The sequence below is a fragment of the Ictidomys tridecemlineatus genome, chromosome 11 (genome assembly GCF_052094955.1).
Source record: "Ictidomys tridecemlineatus isolate mIctTri1 chromosome 11, mIctTri1.hap1, whole genome shotgun sequence".
Classification (NCBI taxonomy): domain Eukaryota; kingdom Metazoa; phylum Chordata; class Mammalia; order Rodentia; family Sciuridae; genus Ictidomys; species Ictidomys tridecemlineatus.
Genome location: NC_135487.1, coordinates 48,439,670 through 48,467,600, shown reverse-complemented (window position 1 = coordinate 48,467,600; position 27,931 = coordinate 48,439,670). Strand labels below are relative to the sequence as shown.

Sequence of the window (27,931 nt, the reverse complement as noted above, 5' to 3'; positions counted from 1 at the left end):
CCCTACCAGCAAAGTGAACCTCTTTTCCCATGTTCTCCCCAGCATTTATCATTACTTGTATTCTTGAAAATTGCCATTCTGACTGGAGATGGAATCTCAGTGTAGTTTTAATATGCATTTCTCTTAATTATTAGAGATATTGAACATTTTTTCATATATTTGTTGACCATTTGCATTTCTTCTTCTGTGAAGTGCCTTTCAGTTCCTTATCTCATTTATTGATTGAATTATTTGGGGGGTTTTTTGTTTGTTTGTGTTGGTGTTAAGTTTTTTGAGTTATTATATATCCTAGAGTTTAATGCTCTGAGGTGCTGGTGGTAATGATTGTCTCCCTTTCTGTAGGCTGTCTGTTGGCAAAAAATATTTTAATATGCTTCAAGAAAAGATACTACTGGGCTGGGTTTGTGGCTCAGTGGTAGAGTGCTTGTTTCACATGTATGAGGCACTGAGTTCAATTCTCAGCACCACATATAAATAAATGAATACAATAAAGTCCATCAACAACTAAAAAAATATTTAAAAGAAAAAAGTACTAGCTATGTGCTGCATTGCACAAGTATCAAAGTTTTTAGAATCATCCTAAATGATGAAGCATTAAAAGAAAGTTTCAGAGATATTTATAACATATTGTGACAACCCTTTAAGAACATAAGAATAAGAGGAACTAATTAGGAAATAAAGCTTTAAATTAGTTTTACTTTGTTGAATTTTTGTCATATTGCCTTAAATATGCCCTTCTTGAATTCTTTTTTTCTAAAAGCTATGTACACATAATTTTAAAATAAATATTTTTCTACTAAAATTTAAAAATTAATAAAAGCATGGTGGTATTTCTAAAATTAAAATATAGGTTAAACAAAGGGTGGGCAAAAAATAACCTTTTAATTTTTTGATACTAGCTGAGTGCTGCATTGCACAAGTATCAAAATTTTTAGGATCATCCTAACGACAAAGCATTAAAAGAAAGTTTCAATATCTACAATATATTGTGACAACCCTTTGAGAACATAAAAATAAGATGAACTAATTAGGTAAAAAAAAAGTTTTAAAATTAGTTTTCTAAAGAATCCTTTTTTTTTTTTTTTTGGTATGGTTCAAGGTAGGGATCAGTTTGATTTTTCTCCATACTGTTAACAGTTAGTGATCTCAGTACTGTTTCTTTAATATGCTGTCAGGTTTCTTTTCCTTAGTGAATTTTAGTTGCCCAGCATTACTATTTGAAAGATTGCCTTTTCTCCATTGCTCTCAGTATCATCTCAATTAAAAATTAACTGCCCGTTTGTATGCATCAGTTTCTTGGATCTTTATTCTCTTACATTTCTTAACCAATGCTACGCTAATGATATCAGCTCTATAGTAAGTTTTGGTATCTGGTACAACAGTTCCTCTCACCTTGTTTTGTTCAAGGACTATTTGAGGGCTTTTTTAAAAATGTTTTTAGTTGTAAATGGATCTTTTATTTTATTTATTTATATGCGATGCTGAGGATTGAACCCAGAGCTTCACCTGTGCCAGGCAAATGCTCTACCACTGAGCCACAACTCCAGTCCTGGGGGTTTTTTAATATAAATTTTAAATTTTAGAATCAGTTTGTTCCCCCCGCATCCAAAAAACAAAATAGCCTGAATGTATTCATCAATTGGAAGAGAATTAACATCTTTATTGACGTGAATCCATGAATATCATGTATTTCTCCATTTTCTTTATTTTGAATAATTTGAATGCTTTCTTAATATTATTTAAAATTTCTGTTTAGAGGTGTTGTACATCTTTTGATTTATCCTTTAGTATTTAATACTTCTATGCTTTTGTTAATAACTTAAAATAATTTCATTTGCTGATATACAGAAATACAGTTGATTCATTTATATTTTACTTGAGAACCTTATAAAACTCACTTGTTAATTTTAATAATTTATCTGTAGAATCTTTTTCTTATAGTAATAATTAGAGCCTCCAGTGCTATACTGTATAGGAATAGAAGACATCATTTCCTTACACCTGATCTAAAAAGAAATGTTTTCACCATTGAATATAGGGGTTTTTTGTAGATATTTTAATTAGGTGAAGGGCATTTATATACATATATATATAAATATATATAATATTTATATATATATTTATATATATATATATATATATATATATTTTAAGTTGTCAATGGACCTTTATTTGTTTAGCTGTGGTGATGAGAATCACACCCAGTACCTCAAACATGCTAGGCAAGCACTCTACCACTGAGCTACAATGCCAGCACCTGGGTTAAGGTTTTAATTAGGTTTAGTATGACAAGTTTTAAATTTTTTTTTCAAATACTTTTTCTGCATCTCCTTTGATCTTTTAGTGGTGTGAGTTACATGTATTGATTTCTTATTGTTAATCTTCCATTTATTACAGATAAACAACTTGGTCATGGTATATGTGCATGTGTGTTTTTAATACATAGGTAGAACAGTTTCCTGTTACTATCTTTGCAGGTTTTATAATCATACTTATGGGTAGTATTGAATAAGAATTTTTTTCCTTAGTCTTCATTAGGTTTTGGTATCCTAGCTTTGAAAAAATTAGTTGAGAACCCTCTCAGGAATAGTTCTTTTTTCCCCTTTGAAAGTTTATTTTACTCTGGAATAATTACATTACTTGTCTCTAGAGTGCTTAGTAAAATTTTCATTTTAGTGTTTTTGTGTATAGATTTGTGACTTAACTGATTTAGGGTTATTCACATTTTTAAAAAATAATTGTTATATTTATCTAGAAAAATCTTTTGCATTAAATTGTACATTGTATCCTTCAAGGCTGTTTAGATATTTGCTATATTTGATTTTTTTATATTCCATTTTAAATTTCTAGTAGGAAATATTTGATCTTCCCTCATTTAATCTTGATAAAGTTTAGTCTGTTGTTTGGGTTTTTCCAAATAACTAATTTTTCCCTTTTTTATTGCTGTTTTTTTTTTTTTTGTTTTGTTTTGTTTTTTAAGATGAGGTTCCTGGCTGGCTCTAAATCCTTGGCTTAATTAATCCTGTCCAGCCTCCCAAGTAACTGGGACTACTATAATGCACTTGACTTCTAACTTCTCCTATTTTTGATACTCTGTCATGTTTTCAAATTTTATTATTTCCCCCCTTATAATCTGTTCTTTGTAAGTTCTGACTTTTCAATTTTATTATTTTATTATTTAGAAAATAAAATTATTTTCTAATATACACATTTAAGGCTATACATTTTCCTCTAAGCATTGCTTTAGCTGCATCCTACAAGTGTGGATATGTATATATTGTTTTTCAATTATAATTTATTTCTTTATCAGGATCCAGAGGTTTTTCTTAGGTGTATGAGTAAGTTAGATAAAAGATTGTCATCCAGATCTGTTCATTTTAGAAAACATTTATTTGAACACAGTTGACAAGTAATGCCATTGGTGCCACATAATTTGATTACATTCCTTAAACAGTTTCTAGTCTATTAGTGATATGAAAAGGATGCCTTCAGATTTAACATTAAAAATATATAAATTTCAATTTAATGAAAACTGGAAGTGTTTGTTAGATTTAATGGAATTCACTTGATTATCTGTTTAAACCTAAAGCATAAAAAGATTATTAACATTCAGCTGAAAAGCTGAATATCCTTATCATAGTTAATATAGTTATATATATATATATATATATATATATATATATATATATATATATATATAGACAGATAGATATAGATATATGTGTGTCACCAAGTCTACAAACTATGCCAGAAGAAATCTTTTGATAACATGCCTTTTCTCTTAGGTGTGAGGATGCCTTAAGAAAAAATAAGAGCCTAATTGGACCAGATCAAAAAGAGTATCAAAGGGAACTGGAGAGAAACTATCATCGCCTTAAAGAGGCTCTACAGCCACTGATAAACAGAAAGATTCCTCAGTTGTACAAGGCAGTATTGCCTGTCACTTGCCACAGGTATGCTTATTTTCTTGTTTTGAAGCTCTTCAGGAAAATACAATCTGAATTGTTTTAATAATGAATTAGTGTTAACTTTACTTACATGGTTTCAGATATTGTGCCCCCTGAAACCTAACTCGTTCAAATAATATAAACCTTTTATCACCTATACCTTAATATAAGATAAAGTCACTTTATCTGTAAGATAAAGTCACTTTCCTTCCTGTAATTCGCGCATTCATGCTAACTAGGACAGCATTCATTCATGTAGCCTCCTAAAACTGTTCCTTAAATGTAGGGTCACACTTTCTGGTACTTTTGTGAGAAATGTATCAAGAACAAAGCGTTCATTTTCCTTCACCTGTGACAGTAAATAGTACATAATATTCTAGAAATGTATTAAAACAAATAACCCCAATGAGTATCAAAAAGACTTCAGTATTTTTCTCCAAATTAGAAATGGAAATAACTTAGAACTTTCTACAATTGAATCCTAATTCTAGTTGAACAGGTAATTTAGTCTGGTTTTTAGATTTCTCTTCTTATGTGATAAGATAGTATTTACTTTGAAAAGGTTGTGGTGGAGACTAAATGGCATTACAAAGTTCCTGGGACAGTGCGTGGCATTTTGCTTTTAGCCCCTGAATTCTGAAAAGGGCACAAAAACAGAGAAAAACAAACTGCAATTTTTATAGTTTGAACTCAAATTTACATGCAATTGTTGAATTATTGTGGCACTGATATTTTACCACCCTTTTCTTTGAGTAAAAGAGTATTACATTGTTGTTGTCCAATAAATTAACATTTAGAAGATTGTTCAAAGCTACTTGTATGAAAGCAATTTAGATCAGAGTATTCTAAACTGCAATAAAAAAGTTAAACTGGCTAGCACATGCCTATAATCTCAGTGATCTCAACTTTGAGGATAGCCTCAGGGTGCTTGTGCACACACACATACATACACACGAGGGACTGGGATTGTGGCTCAGTGGTAGAGCTTGCCTAGCATGTGTGAAGAACTGGGTTTGATTCTTAGCACCACATATTGGGAAAATTAAAAAAAAAAATGAGCCAGGTGCAGTGGCACACACCTGTAATCCCAGTGGCTCTAGAGACTGAGGCAGGAGGATCATAATTTCAAAGCCAGCCTCACCAATTTAGTGAGGCCCTAAGCACTCAGCCTGTCTCTAAGTAAAACAAGGTTGGCTGGGTATGTGGATCAGTGTTTGAGAGCCCTGGCTTCAATCCCCAGTACCCACCCCTCCCACACACTCCCCCCAAAAAGGCTGGGGATGTAGCTCAATGGTAAAGTGCTCCTGTGTACCAAAAAAAAAGGTTCATTAAATTAGTTGTTTTTTAGTGGTCTACTTTTCTACTTAAAAGAGCAGTGGGGAAAAAAAAAAATCTACTCTCACATTAATTCAAAAGTCTACCAAGTGCCTGCTGTATATTATGTCCCCCAAGGGAGCAAGTACATTATCTCAAGTCTCTTCTACAAGCTACAGGAGTAGAGCCCAGAGGGCCCATTTTAGATCCTCTGACAAAACATGTTTTGCACCAGGCATGTTGGCACATGCCTGTAATCCCAGCAGCTCTGGAGGCTAAGGCAGGAGGATCATGAGTTCAAAGCCAGCCTCAGCAAAAGCAAGTCCCTAAGCAACTCAGACTGTCTCTAAATAAAATACAAAATAGGGCTTGGGCATGTGACTCAGTGGTTGAATGCCCTTGCGTTCAATCCCTCGTACCCCTACCATGCAGACAAAAAAGTCTTGCTTCCATTATCTATTCTGATGTGAAACATTCTAGGAGGTAGTTTCCTTTCAAAATTCCCAATGGTTTTACCTTTAGTTTGGAACTTCTTCCTTCTTGCTGCCTCCACTTCCCTACACCAGTCCTACCCACCAAGTCAAAGGTCCCAGAGGGTGAGAGTGCTGTGTCCCCAAGATAGTCAAGCAGTTGCCTAATCCTAGTGTCAGTTCCTTCCGCTCTCTATAGCTCCTTTCCTTGGAAAGGCTGTGTTCTTATCTGAAGGAAACTCCATTATACCATATCCTGAGTTTGCCCTTCTCTGTGATCTACTTTATGCCATCTTCTCAGCTTTAGTTCTTAATATTTACAGGCAACTTTTTGGCATTTAGAAAAAACCTTTTCTTGATGAACAGTAACCAGATTTCAATAATGTTTTCTCTGGAACTGAAAAAAAAAACAAGCTTTGAGATTCAGAGCTGAATGTCATCTCTTTATACCTGCCCTCTCCTTTCTTAAGAGATATAAGGTTCCTCCTGCTTAACCTTAATAGCAAAAGAAACCAACTTAAGGGTAAAGAAAAATACACCAAGAGGTTATTTCAAGAATATCATCCCTTTCTATCTCAACTTCAGAATTTTTGGGGAAAAAGAATTTTAATTTTTGTTGATTTATAAAATACGGAATGTTATTTTGCAGTAAGGCCTATGGGGCCTAAGATTCCCAAAGGTGATCTAAGACCCATGGGGAGTCCCTAAGGCCCTTTTCAAGGTTTCTGAAATCAAAACTTGTTTCATCTTGATACCAAATATTGTTTGCCTTTTCACTCTCATTATCACAAGGGCACGGTAGAGTTTTCAGATATAACATGAGATGTGATATTTTAAGACTGAATACAGAAGCAGATATGAAAATCTAGACCTTCTATTAAGCCACACATGAAATATGTAAGAGTGCTATTCTTCTACAATCTCTTGCAAGTTATTTAATAAACAGTGCTATATTTATAGTAACATGTAATTGGTTGTTTTATAAAATAATAAAATTTTTCAATATATAAGCCATATAAAGATTCCTGGGGTCTTCAGTAATCTAAGAATATAAAATTATCTAAGACAAAATTCTTAAAATTTTTAATATTTTCAAGAAACACCTGCTTTTTTGCCATTTTCTAATCCCAGGTCTTTTCCTGAAATCTCCCATTGTCCCTAATTGTCCTTTTTTTATCACAATATCTGCAGCACCTACTAGACAAATAAATAAATGATCAATAGACCTGGTAAACTGGTTACTGTAATTCACTTCTGGAGAAATTTGTTACCCAGAACATATAAGGCAGAGTATGTGAACAAAAGTCAGTATAACTGGTGACAAAAATTTTGAGATTACTCTGGCAGTGGTGGGGAGGAGTATGTAAAACATCTTAAAAGGTATACACACAAAATTTGTTTTTTGAGTATGGCACATTTATTTTGTTCTTTTATAACTGTCTTCTTATTTTTTTCCCAGAGATTCCTTCAGTCGAATGAGCCTTCGCAAAATGGATCTCTAAAATAAACGCACTTGTTTTATTCATTTGAAAAGAGCCATGTATTCAACATTATGAAAAGAAGTTAAGATCTTTTGAAAACTAGGACTTGGGATGTAATTCTGGAAATTATTAATTTACTCATTGAAGAATGCCAAAATGGTACCAAGTGTAGATTGTAAAGTTTGAGAATCGTGGCTATGGTTTCTGACATTCTGGTAACATACTGTTATCTTTTTTTAAAGCTATTTTAATGACTCGAAAAGGTACACTATAGATTTACCATTATTTATACCATAGCTAATGTTAAATTTATTTACTTTAAGTTCGTATTTTTTAATTTATATTACCATTTATAGATTCATTTTGGAACCATTTTAAATGTAGTAATGCTTATTTTAAAGGTACTATTAAATATGTGAATGTTTACACTAATTTTTAATGAGTGGGACTTTGAAAATTTTTCTTTATTGAAAGAGGCAGAGAAAAGTTAACTGGCTTCAAAACTAGCAAAATTAAAATCAAAATTGGCAGTCACTTTATAGGCCCAAAGAGGCATTAATTAAATGTGTTAATGGGTGAAGGTAGTAGTTACTGGTAACTGCTTTATATGAAGTTTTAAACTGGTTTCCAATTTAGGGTATCCATTTTAGATACCCTAAAAAAGAAATTTAGAATTAAAAAATGACTTCATCTGATAAAATTCTTGTCTATAAAGGATTAAAATACTGAAACAGCTAGTACTGATGACAACAGCTTGGTCTTTATGACAATTTTGTTATTAGTATGAACTTCATGACTCTCCGCAATTAAAATGTATGATTTGTTTCAGATTAAACAGGCCAGTCATCAGTTTTTAATGACATAAGCCAATAAATTAGGAATCTGTTTTAAAGCTATGTCACCATGAAGGGTAACACAGAGCTGGAGTTTATTCCTTTTAATCTACCAATTAAATGAGAAGTCATTTACTTTTTGACACTTGCAGATTTTACAAAGCATGTTAAAAAGTTAAAATTAGCTACTTTAGTCAAAATTAAATCACTTAAAATCATAACTTCTTATGAAAAAATAATACAGAAAATATTATTTTAATTACTTTCATTTTCTCAAAACAGTATATAGTCATGATTTCTGGAAGGGTTTTTGTGTATTATTATTATAGAATGGACCCTTGAAATAACGCTTTTGATGTACAGGTCAGTTACATGAATCCCGTAAGAACTGATTAGAATTAGTACCATGACTTCATTCTCTAGTTGATATATGTAGGTGATGGTTTATCTTCCCCCTCAAACTTAATTCAGTGGGCAATTATCCTTAATTCTTATCTGCATCAACTCAAAGACTGAATCAAAAAAAAATTTTCAGATAGGCATAACTTCAAATATTTATTTGGGGTTGGGGGCTGAGTGGTATAGCACTTGCTTAGCATGGGCAAGGCCCTAGGTTCAATCTCCAGCACTGCAAATAAAAGAAATCTATTAGGGGAAAATGGAGCTAAATGAATAAGGAAAGGCAATAAGAATTGAAACTCACCCACAAAAATGACAGTCTTCCTGTTCTTTGGGGATGAAAGAGGGTAGATATAAGGATATTAAGTATCACCTAAGCCATTTCTCATATTAATTAACTCCTAGGGTCAATTCTCTTACATGTTTGGACTGTTTCACACAAGTCTGAAATACTATATTGAAGACTTCAAGGTTTCTATAATTATGGTTTTGTTGTCTTGCAATACCAACTACTCTGAGTCAATACAGAAGCTTCCTTTTACTCAAACTTTGGTATGACACAGAATACTTAATTTCTTACGTGTTTTCTTAAAATGCAGACACTTTCACATCAGGAATCTGTACTAGTTCTCAACATTGGCTATCTTTTGAGTTATTCCAGGCCCAGTTGCTATCCTGATCTACTCCACCAGAATCTTACAGATAGTGCACAAAAGCTGTTTATAAAGTTCCATCGGTGATTCTGAATATAGAAAGCAGGAGAAGCACAACTTTATTTTTATCACATCACAGAATCTTGTAGGGAAATATAACTGTCTTCTTTTTGTTGACCAGGTATTCTTATTTGTTGAAATAGGATGTTATTCCAATAGCATTTATAGATTCAAAATCAAAATCTTATTACCAAAAATGTCCTTTAACAAATCATATGATAATTAACCATTTATTGATTTAGTATACAGTATTTAAAATTATAGTTTAACCTAGGTTTTTATGTGTGCCCAAAATATATGTCTCATTTTGGATTCCATTAAATGTCTAGTTTAAAGGGCAACTAAGACGTGACAAATTTTTCTTATAAACCTCTTTTAAGTATGATAACCAGGCCGGACCAAGCAGTTTCTCAGATATTCTTCATGTCCACTGACAGAAAATACTGAATATTATTAAAGGTAACATGCATGTTTGTTCTCTCTCTCCAGACACACACACAATTTATTCTGTTCAAGTAAAAAAATTTGAGCATTTGTATACATAGTTGTTAAGCAGTTTAAATTTTATTGACCTCCCAGTATTTAAAAAAAAGTTAAATTTAAGGTCACACCTCTAAGTTTGATGTACTATATACACATCGTGCAGAATATGAGTATGAAGAGATACAAATTAGTCCATGCCCAAAAAGATTTACTAGAATACAGAATCATCTTCATAAATACATATAAAATTCTTATGAAGATACAGAGGACTGTCTAGGTTTTCTGAGACACTTTTCAAAGTGATTCAAGGCACAAAATGTAGACCATTGTAAATACACATTCTAGACTTTGTGCCTCTTGATACAGCCCACCAAAGATTTGGCTTCCTGTTATAAAACTAAATGTACTGAATGAGATTCTGTTTAAGTGAAAAACCACAGAGCTATAAACATCATGTAGATAATTACTCCAAAATATGGAGAATACAAATACAAGCACTTTATTTTTAAAAGCAAACACAAAAGATTGGTGTAAATCCAAGTGTTTAAATGCTTCCCATTTCATATAATTCAATTAAGAACCTATACAAGTTTGTTCCCAGAAGCTAATGCATCACTAGTCTCTAAGGAAAATGAATTCTAAAAATTAACATGGTTTTCAGTATTTCAAATTTCACTATTTATATAAAAACCTAGAGAGACCAATAATATCCAATAGCTTCAAAAGATAAGCTAGACTCTGATGTAATTGACTTTACCAATGTTTGTCCAGGTCTGTTTAATATATATACAAGGAAAATACACTCACTCTATAATTTCTTATAAAATAGCAAGTAAGGAGTAGATGTAGGAGATGTAGAAGGGGAAAGAGAATTCAAAAAGTCCTTCTCTTCAGTAACTTTCACTTCAGAATCATCAAAAAGCAACCACTTCCCTTCATATTCCTTTAAGCTTTGCACTACATATGAAATTTTGTTCTCAAATCCACTAATGTTAATGCCTGTTTGGTCACTGGATTCCTTGTTTCTATCAGATTCATGGGTCCCATTAGTATTGTTAGACTCAGAATTTCTACTTTCAGCAAATGCTGTACTGGCAACCTTATCAGGATTAGATGTTTTGTTGTATAGCTCATAATCTGCTTTGCTCTTTTGTCCTCCAAGAAGTCCAATAGCTTCTACATTTTTTTTGTTCAAAACTTTACTTGGCTGTGTATTTCCACCAACTCTAATCAACACTTCTTCATCATCATAATTTTCAACTGCATCCCTTGCTTCCTCCTCATTCATTGGTTCTGGCTTCCCTATTTCACACGTTTGGTCAACCACAAAATTTCCCTTATCTAGTTCTAAACTATTAAGGTCAGTGACTTTAACAGAAGCTGTGTAATGCCCACTACTAATGGTAATTCCACTATGCATCACAACTGCAAATAATCCATAGCTGTCATTAGTTGGCTTTGTGCTCCATTCTTCTAGTGACAATTTAAGAGGTGTCAATAAAGGAGTGTTGATCTTGGAAAGTCCACCACCATAACAATCAAACCTTTGGGGAAAAAAAAAAAGAAATAAGGTCTCATGTAATTCCATTTTAAATTCAAAATTTTATACCCAATGTAAAATCAAGTAAAAGTCTGAATAAACCCTTCAAGATGTAGTGCCTAAGATGAATAAATGAAAAGGCAGAAAAACAAGACTTCAATTGTGAATAAAATTTATAGTATATCCATATAATGTTAAAATAATTGCTAATATTCAGGTATTTTGTGGAGGATATGTATAATTTTTCATTATCTTTATTTTCCTAAGTACACCACTGAACGTTTGCCAGGTGTGGTGGTGCATATCTGTGAACTCAGCTACTTGGGACAGAGGCCCTAAGCAACTTAACAGCAAAAGACCCTGTCTCCCAATAAAAAAGGGGGGGTATGTGGCTCAGTGGCAAAGCACGCCTAGATTCAATCCTCAGTACCAAAAACAAAACCAAATCAAAAAACTGAGTTTTTGAGACTAAAAATCCTTTACATTTTAGTTATTTTAATATGCCCTTATCAAGATTGGGAACAAAAATAAAATAGCACTGTAGCAAAGAAAATGCCCACTGAGGGCTGGGGATATAGCTCAGTCAATAGAATGCTTGCTTCACATGCACAAAGCCCTGTGTTCAATCCCCGGCTCTACTAAAAAAAAAGAAGAAAGAATATGCCGTCTTATAATAATGTGTATGTCTGTGTATAGTGTGCATGCGAGAGAAGAAACATGCAATCGAGCAAGCTATTGGGAAGCTCATGTCATTTTCAAAGAACCCATTAATGTGGAAAGAAATGAAATCAGCAATGACATATATGTCAGAAAAAAGACTATCCAAAATGCAATTAGTTTTTATAGTTATCTTCAACAGCTTTTATACATTTAAATTCTCAAGTGAAGAAAATTTCTCATCTTTTTCAAAGACTAGTTTGATTTCTTAGCTTACCTTTAAAAACAGAATTTTGCCTTTCTACCCTTCAAAAAAATCTCAATGTATTCAGATTTCTTTTCTGCTTTAATCAGATTCTACTAAAATTGAATTCTGCAACTAGCATCTACACAATGAATATGAAAAAGATATATATAGAAATCATACTAAACAGAACATGTGTTCATACCAAAAGGATTTAAACTGATGCGTTTTACAAGGAAACTGTTTAAAGAGAACATTTTTAGGGGTGGGGCGGTACCAGGAATTGAACTCAGGAGCACTTGACCACTGACCACATCTTCACTCCTGTTTTTTATTTTCTTTAAAGACAGGGTCTCGAGTTGCTTAGCACTTCGCTTTTGCTGAGGCTGGCTTTGAACTCACTATCTGCCTTTCCTTGCCTCCTGAGCCGCTGTCTGCGCCACCACACCCAGCTAAAGAGAACTTTTTAATAAAGCAATCTTTACAAGTTAATTCCTTTCTTCTCTATAGCAGCTTTTCTTCATCTGTAGCTTTTATTTACAATACTCACTCCAAGCCACTAGCAGCAAAACACTTCAGATGAATAGTTATGACTTCAGGCATTTTGTCAAACAAAAGACTTCTTTCGGCTTCAGTGTAATGATGGCAATTTTCACAGAAATATTTATCTTCTCCTACAATCCTCTCCACTGAAGCAAACTGTGAAATTGCCCATCTCAAGGTCTTCATTTCTGTTTTTGGCTCTGGAGAAACTATTAGGGAAAAAGAAAAGAATCCTTTCATTTACAAATACGATATTCAAAAATTAAAGTTCCACATGCAAAATTAGCATTCAGTTTCAACTGACTACCCCATTTCCAAATAACTAAAGAGATTTCTTTTACTTTCAGAAAATCACCTTTAGTAGCACACATATCTTCAGATGTGCCAAACAAGTACTCTACCATGGAGCTACAATCCCAGCTCTGTATAAATATCTTTTAAATAGTATAATATTATAATTGGTCAGCCAAAAATACTTATGTGATACACACAGCAAAAACTAGTCTGTCTCACTGTTAAGAGATGAGTCTAATAGCCAATTTTCAGTAAAACAATCTCATTATTTTGCATGACATCTCCATTTTATAGTTTGTACTAGACACACAATGATTTCAATGGTGTTAAAAATTACCAGGTAAGGGGGATGGGGTTGTAGCTCACAGTAGAGCGATTGCCTAGTATGTGTGAGACCCTGGGTTCAATCCCCAGCACCGTATAAAACTAAATAAACAAAATAAAGGTATTGTTCCATCTATAACTAAAAATTTAAAAAAAAATTTACAGGTAGCTTTGAAAGATCAAGATCCCCAAAATTAACTTTTATTAAATAAGCACTTCATTTTTCCATTCTAACATACTTTACACAAGTGAAACTAAGTAAGTAGAAAGGGTAGCTAGGCACAATGGTGCATGCCTACAATCCCAGCAACTTGGGAAGCTAAAACAGGAGGTTGGCAAGTTCAAGACCAGCCTCAGCAAATTAGCAGTTTGGCAAGACCCTGTGTCAAAAAATAAAATGGGCTGGGAATGTGATTCACTGGTAAAGCTCTCCCAGGTTCAATCTCCAGTGCCAAAAAGAAAAGCTATACAGTAGACCAAGGACACTAAAACTGTATTGTTAAAGAAAACTATATTATTCCATGGTCCAATGAGACTAATTTTGCTTACTTTCAGAATTCTCCTCTACTTTGGAAAGTTCATCTTCTTGTACTGGCACGCTGATGTCCTGAAAATCTTCTCTTCTTTCTGTTAAACTTTCACATTCCAAACAACGAGTCCTTAATACAAGCTGACCTTGAAATAATTTCTCCACTAGCTCAAAACCAATTTGCTCTGCACCTGAAATAAAAAAAATGAAAATATACGTCTATACAAATTAGTTTTTCAATAGTCCAAATAACCAATTTTTCACTGAAATAAATTATATCATGAATAAAAGCCCCATTTTTCATGTGTTTATTAGCATTAAGAGATACCTTGTTGATAAAGTGTAAAGTCCCTATAAAGCTTGTTTTAATTATGAATTTCTATTATCTTTAAAGTCAGTTATTTTTGAACTTGTTTTCCAGAGACACCTCCTTATAGAATGAGCCCAGAATATGTATGGCACTTTGGTGCCATCAACCACATCAACACTATGCATTTTCCCTGAGATATGTACATATGGACAAAACCAAGTGAAAACCTAGTTCAAGAATGGCATAACTACTCATTATTTCCCTTATGACCTTACATCTACATAGATAAAAGAAAAATATAGTCTCCATTAAAATGTATTGGACTTTCCTAGTTTATAAACCATAAATTAACATTTACCCTAATAATTAATGACATTACATATATATTATACACACACCACACTTAATCTAAGCACAGTGCTTAAAATACCACAGTTCACACTGTGTTAATTACTTTCTCAAACAAAACAAAAATTCTAGCCACATGTATTATATTGTATGTTTATCTAGAGAAGATTTCTATTTCTGCAGCTATTAAGACTCCTACCTATCAAAGTCTAAGAATTATACTGACCTTTGTTTATGGACTTAACTTCATTAACATTTACAGGTTTAACATTATTTCCTGGAGATTCAAGTCCACAACCATTAGTTGTATTATCAATTTCACACTTCCCCAAGTCCTCCTCAAGATCATATTCATTTTCTTTAGACTGTCCTTTGGATCCTTGGTTTGTTGTTATTTTTCCCAGACTACAGAATTTTGAAAGAATGCTGGGTTGCTTAGTTGCAGACTTCAACCAATTTATTTTAACTCTTGATTTCCTTTGTGAGAGTCTTGTACTCTCATTTTCAGAAACACACTTGGGGATCATTTTAGGAGGAATCTCTAATGTATCACCAGTAGCTTTTCTTTTTGACCTCGTTTGTCTCTGATTCTCTTCCAATGACTGGTGTTCCTTAGAAACTTTAACTTTTTTCTTTGTGTTACCAAATTCTGTGTCACTCTTTCTTTTTCCATTCCCTTTTGGGAGTTTTTCTTTATGGTCTTCAGAATTCCTCATACCATCAGTCTCCATGCTGCTAATCCCACTCATTTCCACTTTTTGATGAGGTTTTTCTTCTACCTTAGTAGATAATTCTGCCACATTTTTTACTTCTTCTTTTTTTAGAAGTTGGCATGTTTCTTGAATATTTCCCAAAATACACTGTAGTACTTCCTGTGCATCATGCTGTAGATATCCTTCATACATAGGGTTGAGTTCCCTATAAATAAAAATGTCCATTTCATCTACTCTAGTTGTGAAGATGTAATATATAAAAACAAATATTTCTATAAATTACTTCATTTGGAAAATCTAAGATACTTATTCAGCTAATATGAAACCTATCACAAACCAAATTTTATTGTAAATGCTTTTGATATTATGTGTATATATAGTCCTCACAATATCTCCTAGAGGTAGGTCCTATTACCACCACTAATGATATGGAAACTGTGTGGAGAGGTTAAGTAATTTGCCCAAGTCACACACAGTTAAGATGAAAAAATCAGGATTCAAATCTGCTCTTGCTACCCTTCTACAATGCCTCTTAACAAAGGCAAAACAATGTGATTTACCTATATCAATTTCAAAATTGAGTCGATGAATTTTTAAAGACCTACAATATTAAAAAATTTGTTAAAATAATAGTTTTATATATGGTTTCACGTTTTAACACAACACTGGGAAGTAATCTAATCCAGTTAACCAATAGTTCTTTTTTAGGCACATAAAATATTTGGAACTTACAATTTATACATATGACACATTTTTAATATAGACCTATAATTCCTAGTCTGAAATCCTTAGGATCACATGTGTTTGTGAATTCAAAAGACAACATGGCACATAAGCAAAATATATATAATCAACATGATATGGGGCAATACCCTACAATTATGAAACCATTTGAATGTTCATATGAGTGATAAACATGAACAGACAATAAACAGCCTCATACAAATTCAAATCTAATAAATTTAGTACCAAATTTATCCCCCCAAATTATGAGAGTTTCTGGGATTTTCAAGTACCATGGATCTGGAGTTTCAATTTTCCTTGCCCTTTATTCCTACACTGCTCATGTACCATTCTCCCCAAAAGAAAGAAACGAGCTAAATTATAATTGTAAAATTATAAGCTATACCTACCTGAGTGTGTTAAGCAGTCGCCTTGGCTGTGTAGCAAGTTCATCAGTATATTTCTCTGGATTTAAGAGAAAACTAGCCTGAAGCTGTTCTACTGAAATGATTAAGGACTGTAAACTGCATATAAGTTCATAACTTGCCAAAGAATCTTCTTTGCAATTTCCCTGTCAAGGAAAAAACCACACAAACCAATATTTTCATTTATGAACAAATTAAGTACCTTCCTTCCTTGACTAGTCTCACTAAATACACAAGCTTTTCTAAACTTAATTACATTATAGCACTAATTTTACTGGGTATAAAAAATAATTTTTTTTTGTAATTTCAAGATGTTATTTTTAGCTACTTTCTATATGGATAATAATTTTAATTAGCCAAAGACTTATTTAAACATTTACTTAAATATTAAAAGTTCAGGATACGGGGTGTAACTCAGTAGTAGAGTGCTTAACATGTACAAAGCCATGGGTTTGATTCCAGGCACCACCACCCCCTCCCCCCAGCCAAAAAAAACAACTAAAATTTCAAAAACACAATGGATAAACAATAAGTGGCATGAGTATGACAAATCTGTGATGGTGGTATACAAATGACAGGTTTGATAAAACAATAAATGAGAGGAATGGAGAAAATACTCTGTATAGGGAGATAATCTGGTAATTCACCTCACCCGAATGATAAACACAGCCTTTCCGACAGAATACAGAACAATATTGAGAATTCCAATTTTCATTTAGTTATTGAGAATCTGTCACTCTCCTCTCCAATCCTCTTAAAAAATCTTTACCTTTCTACTTGTAAACAAGTGAATTTACATTTTTCTTTTTATATTACTTTTGCTGGGTTTTTTTTTTCTTACCTTATCTTTTTGATTGGCTTCATCCTTTAGAGCTTCCTTCTTCCTTGAAATAATATTAAATAAGTGCTTCACTCCAGATTTAAAACCAGGACAAAAATATAATACCTATAAAAAAGTGAAATTGTCCAAGTGTTATAAACAAACAACAATATTCCTAAAATCATTAAAGTATTACCATGTTTTTTGTAGGGCACTTTTAATAAGTATTACCTAAAATTCTAAGATTAAACTTTTTGTTAAAACTTTTCTTGTGAAGCACTGGGTTTGATCTTAGCACCGCATAAAAATAAATAAAATAAAGACATTCTTTCCATCTATAACTACAAAAATATAAATATATATTTTTAAAAACTTGTACTCTGTTTCATTAATAGCTCTTGGGCATTAAGCACTAAGCCTTTAGCAGACAGTACCAACATGTAACATTACAAAGATATAAAACAATACTGTTTCAAGGTGTGAGATATCACAATACCAGGAATCAAGCAGAGAAATTAAAGGTTTGGCTACTTCCACTTAATCAAAGTCTACTCAATTTTTCTTTTGCACCTTTACTTAATATATCATTTTCCTCTCACCCCAAAAGAAGTTTAATAATCTGCAATTTAGGAGTCATTATTATTTTAGCCCATTATTATAGTTTACTTCCAATAAAGGCAAGGACTGCATAATTAAAGTCTTCCAATAACTTGAAATCCTTAGAAACATTGTTACATCATTTTTGCCTATTAATATTTAGTATATAACAAAATTATAGTTACCTGAAGTATACTATTAAGATAACAAGTATTGCCAAGATTATTCAGTCCCACAAATGGTAACAAATTTTCTCTCTTCTCACAGTTTATAGGTGAGGACTGTGCTGCAGGAACAACTTGATCACTATTAAGTATAGAGGGGAGGAAAGACATAATGAAGCAGCATCTTAAAGAAACAAAATGGAAATATTGCTTCCCTAGATTTTCCTGTTCTCAAAAGAGTTATAATCTGAATGATTTTAGTGAGATGACACCTTAAGAAATCTACACTCAAAAATTGCCATATACCCAGAATAATCATTATTACACTCAACAAACTACAAAATAATTCCCTTAGGAGGATGTTTGTCCCATTTTTCAGAGTAAAAAAACTGCAGAACTGGTACTGTGATTTTTTTTTTAACTTAGTGTAATGTTTCAATTAAGTAGTTTAATTCTGAATATGAACTTGGGATAAACTGACTAAAAAGTATTTAGGAGGCTGCATTAAGGTTCTATTAATAAAGATTAAGTAGAAAAGCCTATGAAGAGAATTTATCCCTCACTTAAAAATAAATTGTTCGTACCAGGCATCATGGCACACTCCTGCAATACCCAGGGAGTTGGGGAGCTGAGGCAGAAGGATTGCAAGTTCATGGCCAGCTTGGGTAATTTAGGGAGACCCCCATCTCAAAAAAGTAAAAAATGATAGGGCTGTAGCATTGTAGTAGAGGGCCCCTGGGTTCAATCCCCAGTATTAATTAATGTCTATCATGTTTTTACATCACTTTAACAGTGGGTTCCCTAGTATTTTTGTGAACCTTACAGCCAAATTATTACAAGAGCACCTCAAAGTATTCATAAGTATGAATGCTGATAAGCAAAAGGTTCACAAACTCAATGGATAACTGCTAGATACTAGGAAATTGTACATGGGACCAAATAGACTTTAATCACCCAGCAGAGTGCCTATATGTTGAATAAGGAGCTAGAATAGAGCAACATGGAATAAAGTATTCCATTTTGTTCTGATTTCTTGCCAGTCACTAAAGAATTTCCATAAAAACATTTATTTTTAGGTACATTTTAAATATCAATTACAGCTGTATGCCTCCAGCAGGTATGATTAGTTATGACTGCACACCTACATGACTACAGAGTTTAAATAACAGACAACTGTTGTCTTTTGAACACCACAAAAAACAAAAACACCTTTTTTAATCCTTACAACAAAAAATAATCAAGTGTAAACTCTAAAATAGAGAATTTAGTCAATTAACATTTCTCCAAATTATCCTAAATGGCTCAAGACAATGTTAATAAATTTATACTGTGGTGTGATCCCTGTGGGGAACCACCAGCTTTGCTCTGTTCCTACTACATGCTGCTAGACTTTGTCTTCCTAAAAGCATACGAATATGTATATTTTTTCCCTACTATTACTACCAGATCACTCAGGAGGTATTAACCCAAGTTCAATGCTCCCTTCTACACTGATTCAGAATTTTAAAAATACAGAAATAATACTTATAAGACACATACATTTCTGATCCTCTATATTCAGAAGCTTTTTCTTCATTTTCTTGAGAATCTGTGAAATCTAAGGCTCTCTTAGTTTCCTTTTTCTGAAAAAATTTCAAAGAAAGTCTGTTTTTCTTGGATGGACTACCTCTTGAAAGCCCATTACTTTCACTGGGTATGACACCAGGCATTTTCTTTTCAAATCCCAAGGAGTTGACAAGAATTAATTTATAGAGGGCAGTTGTAATCACCAATTATATCTGTTAATCACAAAGAAAAGGTTTCATTAGTTCTCCATTATTAGTGTAGGCAACCGAATCATCAATTGTGACAACATATTTACCAAGGAAATGGTAACAAATTAGAACTTTCAAATAATCTAGGAAATTATTTGATAACCAAATGCAATATTTATTGCTTAAATGAAGGGAGTATGCCACATTGTTCTTAACTTTGTTTTTAAAAAATGTGATGCTAAACCTTTACTAGCCTGCCATAGATTGAGGGCCAAACTACAAAATTTTCCATTTATTAGACCTACAGTAAAGTAGTAGAATTAAGGAGTAAAAATTCGAATTTTCATCATAACTTATTAATTCAAATGTTGACTTAGCAATTGCCATCTCTAACTGAAGTAAGAAGCTAAGAAGGGAGGAGGACAGGAAAATCACAGTAGCAGACAGAAAGAAGTCCTTTATTATTATAAAGGGGAATAAAGTCTCAAAACTCATAAAGAAAGGCATATGGTGTTCAATTATATCTAAAAACCACAATATCCTATTCGTTTTCCAAACTTCTAAAAAACTGCTTTGAGTAGGCAAGAAGATAGTAATTTGCTTTTTGCAAGCTTTCTACCATTTTAAAGTAAAACTTTATGATGAAAATATGGCAATATTTGTGGTAGCTATTTTATACATCAGTCGTATTTTCCATTAGGACATCTAGGGGAAATTACGTGACTATAGAATATTACAATTACTTAAGACCCCAAAACCTCAGCAACCAATTTCAAATGTAAAAACAATAGTAAAATTAACTATGCAAAATTCACTCAAATTCCATCCTTAAACATTTCACTCAATTGACTAATCTAGAAACTCACTCAACTTGGCAGTGAAACCAATTTTGAGACCCAACTGAGGAAGAACTGGAAAGTTGGCCAATTTCCCCATCCTGTCTCCAATTCTATTTACTCTCCTGACCATTTTATGTTTCTGATAAATGAAAAGCCAGTCTGCACTAAAAATTTCAGTATTCTAAGTATTCTCCTCTTATAAGGTTTTTCCCCGACAATTCCAATAAATGACAGAAAGTGAATTCCCTAAGTGACAAGAGAAACCAAACTTAGAGAAGAAAAAAAATGATCCAACAACTGAAACAGCGGATAGTAATCTCAATTCAAATCCTCCTGGACCCCCAAAGCAATGACCAAACATTTAACATTACCAATTATACAACATTTTACTAGGTGCCATATTTTATGCTCTCATTTCCTTATAAGTGGAGGTCTGTTACTCAAGAAACGTTTCTCCTGTAACACAAACTTCACAGAAAACAAGGAATCCAACATTAAACATTCTTGACCCAATGACAGTGTGAATCTCAGTCCTATTAGTTTTGAATAATGACACGACTCCTATTTTTCAAGAAAAAACGTAAAGTAACTAAGAACATCTTTGCCAATGCTTTAAGACACGTGGCGTTCTACAGACTTCTGAGAAAACTGTAAGTTAAGAAAATGCGCGGTAAAATTTCGCAATTACCGACACAAGACAACATGAATGCAAACATTTCTCCTCCCTAACCTGCACCTCTCTACAGAACAGAAAGGAAACTGCAAAGCCTGCAGAGCCCAGGCAGTCTTCGTGCCCCCCAGACACCTCCCCGGCACAGTGGGAGGGAGACTGGCCGGGGGCTCTCCAGCCCGCCCCGCCGCTCCCGGCCTCCCTGCCCGCGGAGTTGGCCTACATACCCCCAGCCCGCACCTGCATCCCCGAGTCCCCTGCGGCTGCAAAAGGGGGCGCCCCCCGGGGCAAAGAAGGCTCGGCCCGCAGCTGGGCCAAAGCACAGAACCAAAACGGCCCCGCGTCTTCCCGGCAGCCCCTCTCCGGCGCCCGCGAACTTGCCTCCGCGCCCCTCTGCCCCAGGCCCTCTTACCCGGCCATGGCCCTAAGCGAGGTCCGCGGCGGTGACGCCGCTGAGTCCAGCCGAGATGAGTGTGGGTACCACAGGTGAGTTCTTGCCTGAGACGCCGGGTCCCCGACCCAAGGAAAACCAGATCGGATCGCGGATCGCCCTCCCGCGGGGGAGTGACCATCAGCTCAGAGCGGGAACGCGGGCCGCCGCCGCTCACTCCTGCCTAGCGCACCACCCACTACATCCCCGGAGTGGCGCCCGCTGCGCCCGCCCGGGATGGCTAGGAGCGCAACAAGCGGTGGTCGCGCTCACAGAGCGCCTGAACCGCTAGGGTCTCTCCCACTCCTCCACCGAGGGGAACTTGGCGCGTTTTCCTTAGTCTCAGGACCCCCGTGTTTTAGCCTCCGCCCGCGCCAGCGCTGCGATTGAAGGTGGCGTCCTTCGAAAATGCCGGTTCTAGTCTCCACGCTGCAGAGACGCGAAAGGCAAGAGCCGTCTCGCGACCGCCACTCGGCCCTGGCACGTACGGGCTCCGGAACCAGCTGGAACGGTAGTTCCCCGAAGATCCTAACGGGTTCTGCAGTTTCAAACAGCGCAGGCACAATCACGGGCAGCTCGCGCGGGTCCTCGCTGTGGGCGCGCGCTAGGTACTGGAGGCCTGGCTGGCGGGCTCGAGCCTCACGCCCTTTTTTTTTTTTTTTTTTTTTAACCATTCGTGCGCGCGAGTGGATGGGAAAGCGTACGGGTCGGGAGACAGGACAGAGAGAAGATGGGATGGGCCCTTTCCTCTAGAAGGAGCCCCCGCTCCTCACCCCCGGCGCTCAAATGCGCCAATCCATGATGAACAATCCCAAAACCTTGTCCCCCCCGCCACCACCGCCAGGAGAAGCCAATCAGAAGTACCTAGATAAAAGCCAATTGGATGGGTGGAGAAGGAAGCCGGGCCAATACCAAAAAAGAAGAAAGGAGGGCTCCAGCCAATCATTGTTGGGCATACATAGTGTTCCTCCAGAGCCGTTCCTCTCCTTCCGCTCTCATTGGCGCTCGAGTGCGCGCTTTCGCTGCGGACTGTTAAAATCTTGCTGTGCGTTTTGTTAAGCCTGGACGGTGGGACGCCACGACGGGTGCGGCTTCCGGAGTGAGGCCCTCACGGCAGGCCCCGCCTCCCTTTCTTGCGTACGCACTCGGGCGGGGTTACCAGGGAGACGGATTTCGGAAAATGGCTGACGGGTTGCTTGCTCCTCTGCGCCTGGCCTTTCTGTTCGGAATGGCAGCCCGAGAGCCCTTCAATAAAAACAGGCTTCTGCCATGAATAACAACAGATTCTCAGTCGAATATTGTAGAGCTGAAGCTCCTTCCTCAAGCCCCTTCGCTTCTTGTTTTCTGTTTGCCCTGTCCTTTGCGGCCGCACTAGACAGTAGTCCCAGTTCCCACTGCGGTAACTTCCAAGGGTTCCGCCGCGAGCTGGTACTAAGGACTCAAAAGCTGAAAAGCATGACTTATCTGGTTTTTGCTTCCCTTTGTTTGCAAGCTTCCTTGGTGAGGTAACCTCACAACTCAAGTAGTTGTGGTTAATCGATTCAGTCCAAATCCACTAAGTGTTTTTTAGGCGCCTACTATTTGTGCCAGACATAATTTCAAGGTGCTAGGCACACTACGTGAATGAAATACATTCCCTGCTATAAAAGAGCTTTAGGGAGGAGACAGACGTTAACTAAAACGATATGAAATAACAAAAGGGAAAGATAAAAATATAGTGCGTTAGATGTGAAAACTAGGAAAGACCTCTGAGTTGACATGCAGCAGAGTGTTGAATGAAAGAGAAGTGAAACTTGGAAATCTGAGGAAACCGCAAGTTCCTTGTAACGTGATGTGCTTGGTATTTTGGGAAATAGGGAGACCTGGAAGCTTAGGGTGTAGCCTGGGTGAGAAGATCTTGAGAGATTGCGATTAGTGTCCTAGGCAGGGCTATAAGCAGGCTAAGGAGATGAATCAGTAGATGGTTCTGAGCAGAGGAGTGGCAGAATTTGTAAAGTGGCTACCTGTGATGCTTAGACTGTACTTTCGATGACAACCCCAACAACTAAGCTAGAGAGTGCTTGGTCTTTGCTAAAATGTTTGGATCTGAGTAAACTCCGAAGAAGAAGTGGCCATTGTACTTAGATGTATTAAGAGCAAGATGCTTATTTTACATAAAACAGATATCCAAAAAGATCAGGATCCAAATTGAGCCAACAGGTAATTCAAAAAGACAAAGATAGAAAATATAATTATAGATCTCTCAGTTACTATTGTCTATCATAGACTGGCAGTGCCTTGTTTTCTAGTACTAACAATTATTGCTATTTTCAGACTATCCAGATGAATAACCAGTTGTAGTTTCCTCTTTCTTTGAGATCCCTTTGAAACCACTACCCCTCCTTGTACAATTTACAATATCAATCAAGGTTCAGTTGAAAATTTTACTTTGCATGGCTACATACCAAGTAAAGATCAAGCCAAGCACAAAGGTGTTCACTTATAATCTCAGTTAGGAGGCTGAGGCTGGAAGATCACAAGTTTGAAGCCAGCCTGGGCAACGTACTGAGATCCTAGTCTCAAAAATTTAAAAGGGCTGGAGGCGCAGCTCAGTGGTTGAGTGCTTTTCTTAGCATGAGTGAGGCCTTGAGTTCAATTCCCAGTAACAAAAAAGAATAACAACAACAAAAAATGAGTTATAATATTAAAGAAGAATAGAACGGATATTAGAGGACAGATAGCATTCTCTGCTATGCTTTTCCTTACCAGATTAAAAAAAAAAAAAAAAAAAACTCTGCTGGTGAAAATTTCCCCAGAAGGTGAAAAATGGAGTAAGTACATCTTTGGTTCCTCACACAAAGAATGCACTGGATATCGATTTGCCACTTGTGGTTATATGAAGATGTGCTGCCCCAAATCCCTTTTCAAGGAAGAACTTTCTCCAAACTACAGAGAATACTTCCAGTTGTAAACTTCCTCAGGGTCTACTTCAGCTGCAGACAGCACCCTTTCCTAAAGTTATCCCCTTTCTAGGAAAGTCGGCTATGAATGAGAGAGCAGGGCTAGGATATAAAGGCTTAGCCATTATGACCCATCACTGGACACCCCTGGGGAGCAATATTCCCTCCAGAGCTTTTTGCCAGGTTGGACAAAACTTTGTTGGCCCTATTGAAATTTGACTTCATCTTCCTCATTCTGTTTCTTCTCCCTTTCACATCTTGTACACCAGGCTCTGTCTGGTGTCTGCTTCCAAGGAAGTCTACCTGCAAGAGTTTGTACCAGGATTGGTTGGAATAACAGGCAATAAAAAGGATTTGGGAAACTGAATCCCTAAATTTTGGTCTACTTCCCAGTAGTAGATGAAGTATAGCCAGCCCCTGGCACAAGGTGATGGTCCAATTAGGATAATGTAGCAGGTGAAAGAGAATATACTAGCAGGCATAATGTATCAAGGCAATTAAGACATATGGTAGAAGTAGGGACTGTAAGGATGATTAGTTAGATAGCTATTACTAAACTGCGGTCAGTAATGAACAGCTAAGGATTGCTAGTAAGCAAATGAAAGTCAGATTTGAAAGCCAGAATATCTCCTTTTTGCACACAAAGAGGCTCTCAACTGCAGGGAAGAAAGTTGAGCACCAGACCAGAATTTTAGTGGTCAAGACTAAAATAGTAGTCTGTTAAGCCAATGATTCAGGGTCATGGTTGAGAAAACTTAGCATCCTGACAGATTGAGAGAGGCCATATGGGTGGTGCTCCTAAAATATTTGAAACCCCAGGCTCCTCTGGTGCCTGCATTGTGCCTCATCCCTACCTACTAGGAGCTATCATTTTGTCATACTGGGAGATATTGCAAAGGTTCTACTTGGAAGCAGAACATGTTCTACTCTACTCCAACAACGCCACTTCCACATCCCACCTAGCCGTCTGCCCAGTAGTCCCTATAATTAGAGGTAAAGCACAATCTAGTTGGGAAGATGCTGTCCTGATGATAAACTACCCAAAGAAGATGCAAGACCTAGCTAGCATGTAACAACAGGAGCTCAAGGAGTGTATATATGCCTGGATTCAGAAGATGCTTGATCAATAAAACAAGAACATAAAATTGGACAGGGAAAATTCTGTTGCATTGGGAATGTTCTCAAATATAAGACTTAATGGTGGATGGCAGGTGGGGTGCTGGGGTTGTGGCTCAGTGGTAGAGCTTATGGTATCCTTAGGGGCAAAATAGGCAACCTGCCTAGCATGTGTGAGGCACTGGGTTCAATTCTCAGCACCACATATAAATAAATAAAATGAAGATCCATTGACAACTAAACAATATTTTTTTTTTTAGAGAGAGAATTTTTTTTTAAATTTTTTTTAGTTCTCGGCGGACACAACATCTTTGTTGGTATGTGGTGCTGAGGATTGAACCCGGGCTGCACGCATGCCAGGCGAGCGTGCTACCGCTTGAGCCACATCCCCAGCCCAACAATATTTTTTTTTTTAACAAAAAAAGACTTAACATCTTGGCAAGGACCTCTAAGAACTGGTGTGAGCTCACTACTACAATGGCTCCTAGACTCATGGAAAAAGCAATGAATCACACTGAATGAAACTGAAATAACAGAAGTGCTATGGCAGGCAAATGGGACAAGAGGAGATTGAAAGTTCAAGGAAGTTGGTGTGCTTGAATGGATATATTATGTGCCCCCAGAAAGGTATGATCTTTATGTTTTGAGGGAAGGAACAGAGACACATCATTTACCAAGGCCATAAGGAATGCACTGATACAAAGGACATGAGCATTGCTAATAAGTTAAATCATGGCTGATGGTAACAGGCCTGGCCAACCTAGACTAGCTAATAACAATGAGAATAATAGGAGCCCAAAACAACAGATAGTCAAGAGGTAGTACTTAATTACCAGAAGCCAGGGAGTCACAATTATAATGACCTATTAAGGGATTCTGACCCACAAACTAGCTGCTAGAATATGGTATTCTTAGGGGCAAAATAGGCAACCAACAAAATCCTAATTGTGCAAGTAGGAAAAAAATTGAGAATATATGACCAAGATGTCTAAAGACTATCACCCAATAAAGTCATGATTCCTTAGTTTCCAGACCTGAGTCAGTTTGTAGACCTGGAACCCACAGGCTGAAGAGGTCCCCAGGAGAAAGATTTCCTGCCCCACCTCAGTAAGTATGAATAGTAATGATTTTCCTTGTCCTTTCCAAAAGGCATCTTTGGCTATTTACTTGGATAATTTTACCCTGGGGAAATTGGCATATCCAGACATTTGTAAGAACTGGAAGCCACAGGGTCTGAATTGACATAAATATCCAAAGACCAGAAGCATCATCATGACCCGATGTTAAAATGGGAACATACACGGACCAGTTAATAAATGGAGTCATGGCAAGTAAGTCTCAGTAAGTCTAGCTCAGTAAGTCTCCTGGTTCTGAGCCCCATTCAGTGGTCATTTTCCCACTCTCCAAATGTATAATGGGGTTGACCTATTTGACAATTGATGTAAACCCATTAGAACCTTGCCTATGGAATACAAAGGTATTATGATGGGGAAGGCCAAGTAGAAGCCTTTGAAACTGCCTCCCCTCCCCAGCCAAACATGGTACAATGTCTTAGCTCACTTTGCTATTACAAAATACCATAGACTTGATGGCTTAATTAACAGACACTTATTTTTTAGTTCTGGAAGCCAAGGAATCCAAGATCAAGATATTCACAGATTCCGTTTCTGGTGAGGTCTCTTTCTAGCTTGCAGACTGCCACCTTTTCACTGTGTTCTCACGGGGTCTTTTCTCAGTGCATGTGCGTACAGAGAGGGAACTCAGGTCTCTCTTCCTCTTCCTATAACAATACAAATTGGATTATGGAATTCCATTCCTCATGAACTCACTTGCTCTACTGTTTTTATTACCCCAAATTCACTGAACCCTAGTCCCCAATGTGATAATATTTGGAGGTAGAATCCTTGGTTTGTGATTAGGAATGGCTTTAGTTGCCATTACAAAAGATAACCTCAGAGAAGGCCTTTGCAATAAGAAGGTAGCCATCTTAGAATTAGGAAGCTGGCCCTCATCAGATATAGAATCTGATGATGCCTTGATCTTGAACTTCCCAGCCTCAAGAAACATTAGGAAACCAATTTCTGTTACAGACAACAGAAGCCACCCAGTCTATGATATTCTGTTATAGCAGCCCAAGTGGACTAAGGTATCACAGAAAACTGATTATCTCCCAGAGACTCCACCTCCAAATATCATCGCACCCAGTGTTGGGCTTCTGCATATGAATTCAGGAGGAACACAAACACTCACTCCATTAAATCAAGAAAATAAAATGATATCTCAGGAGGGAAGGACAGGAATTAGTGTCACCC

The 27,931-nt window shown here is 36.1% G+C and overlaps 2 protein-coding genes across 18 annotated transcripts in view; one reads left to right on the top strand and one right to left on the bottom strand.

Annotated features, from left to right (window-relative positions):
- Dock7 (dedicator of cytokinesis 7) overlaps positions 1-7,644 on the top strand; it is a 192,164-nt gene extending 184,520 nt beyond the window's left edge. For 9 of the 15 annotated variants that reach the window (XM_021734820.3, XM_040288761.2, XM_021734827.3 and 6 more), the window contains 2 exons: positions 3,786-3,953; positions 7,191-7,644. In XM_021734820.3, coding sequence (XP_021590495.1) covers positions 3,786-3,953; positions 7,191-7,233 — 211 coding nt within the window. In that variant the 3' untranslated portion in view covers positions 7,234-7,644. The remainder of the gene's footprint in view (positions 1-3,785; positions 3,954-7,190) is intronic. The other 6 variants (XM_040288763.2, XM_040288766.2, XM_040288767.2 and 3 more) reach the window with 1 other exon arrangement.
- A 2,055-nt stretch (positions 7,645-9,699) lies between these two features.
- Positions 9,700-22,654, bottom strand: Usp1 (ubiquitin specific peptidase 1). Of its 3 annotated transcripts, none has more exons than XM_078026398.1 (9): positions 22,429-22,654; positions 19,411-19,649; positions 17,893-18,013; positions 17,132-17,236; positions 16,276-16,436; positions 14,656-15,347; positions 13,792-13,962; positions 12,632-12,833; positions 9,700-11,184 (listed from the first exon to the last, which is right to left on the bottom strand). In XM_078026398.1, the coding sequence occupies exons 2-9, from the start codon at positions 19,578-19,580 to the stop codon at positions 10,449-10,451; spliced, it is 2,358 nt and encodes a 785-aa protein (XP_077882524.1). In that variant the 5' UTR covers positions 19,581-19,649; positions 22,429-22,654; the 3' UTR covers positions 9,700-10,448. The 3 variants fall into 3 exon arrangements, with proteins under 3 accessions (XP_077882524.1, XP_077882523.1, XP_077882525.1); XM_078026397.1 differs by lacking the exon at positions 22,429-22,654 and adding an exon at positions 21,547-22,370; XM_078026399.1 differs by lacking the exons at positions 19,411-19,649; positions 22,429-22,654 and adding an exon at positions 21,547-22,369.
- Positions 22,655-27,931: the final 5,277 nt, after the last annotated feature.

Bases quoted from the DNA above. Each gene is read 5' to 3' on its own strand.
- Usp1 (XM_078026398.1), bottom strand. From the start codon at position 19,580: ATGCCTGGTGTCATACCCAGTGAAAGTAATGGGCTTTCAAGAGGTAGT. The intron at 17,237-17,892 runs GTAACTATAATT...ACTTTTTTATAG, and splicing joins ATCTTAATAGTATACTTCAG to GTATTATATTTTTGTCCTGG. The intron at 16,437-17,131 runs GTAAGAAAAAAA...TTTCCTTGACAG, and splicing joins AAGCCAATCAAAAAGATAAG to GGAAATTGCAAAGAAGATTC.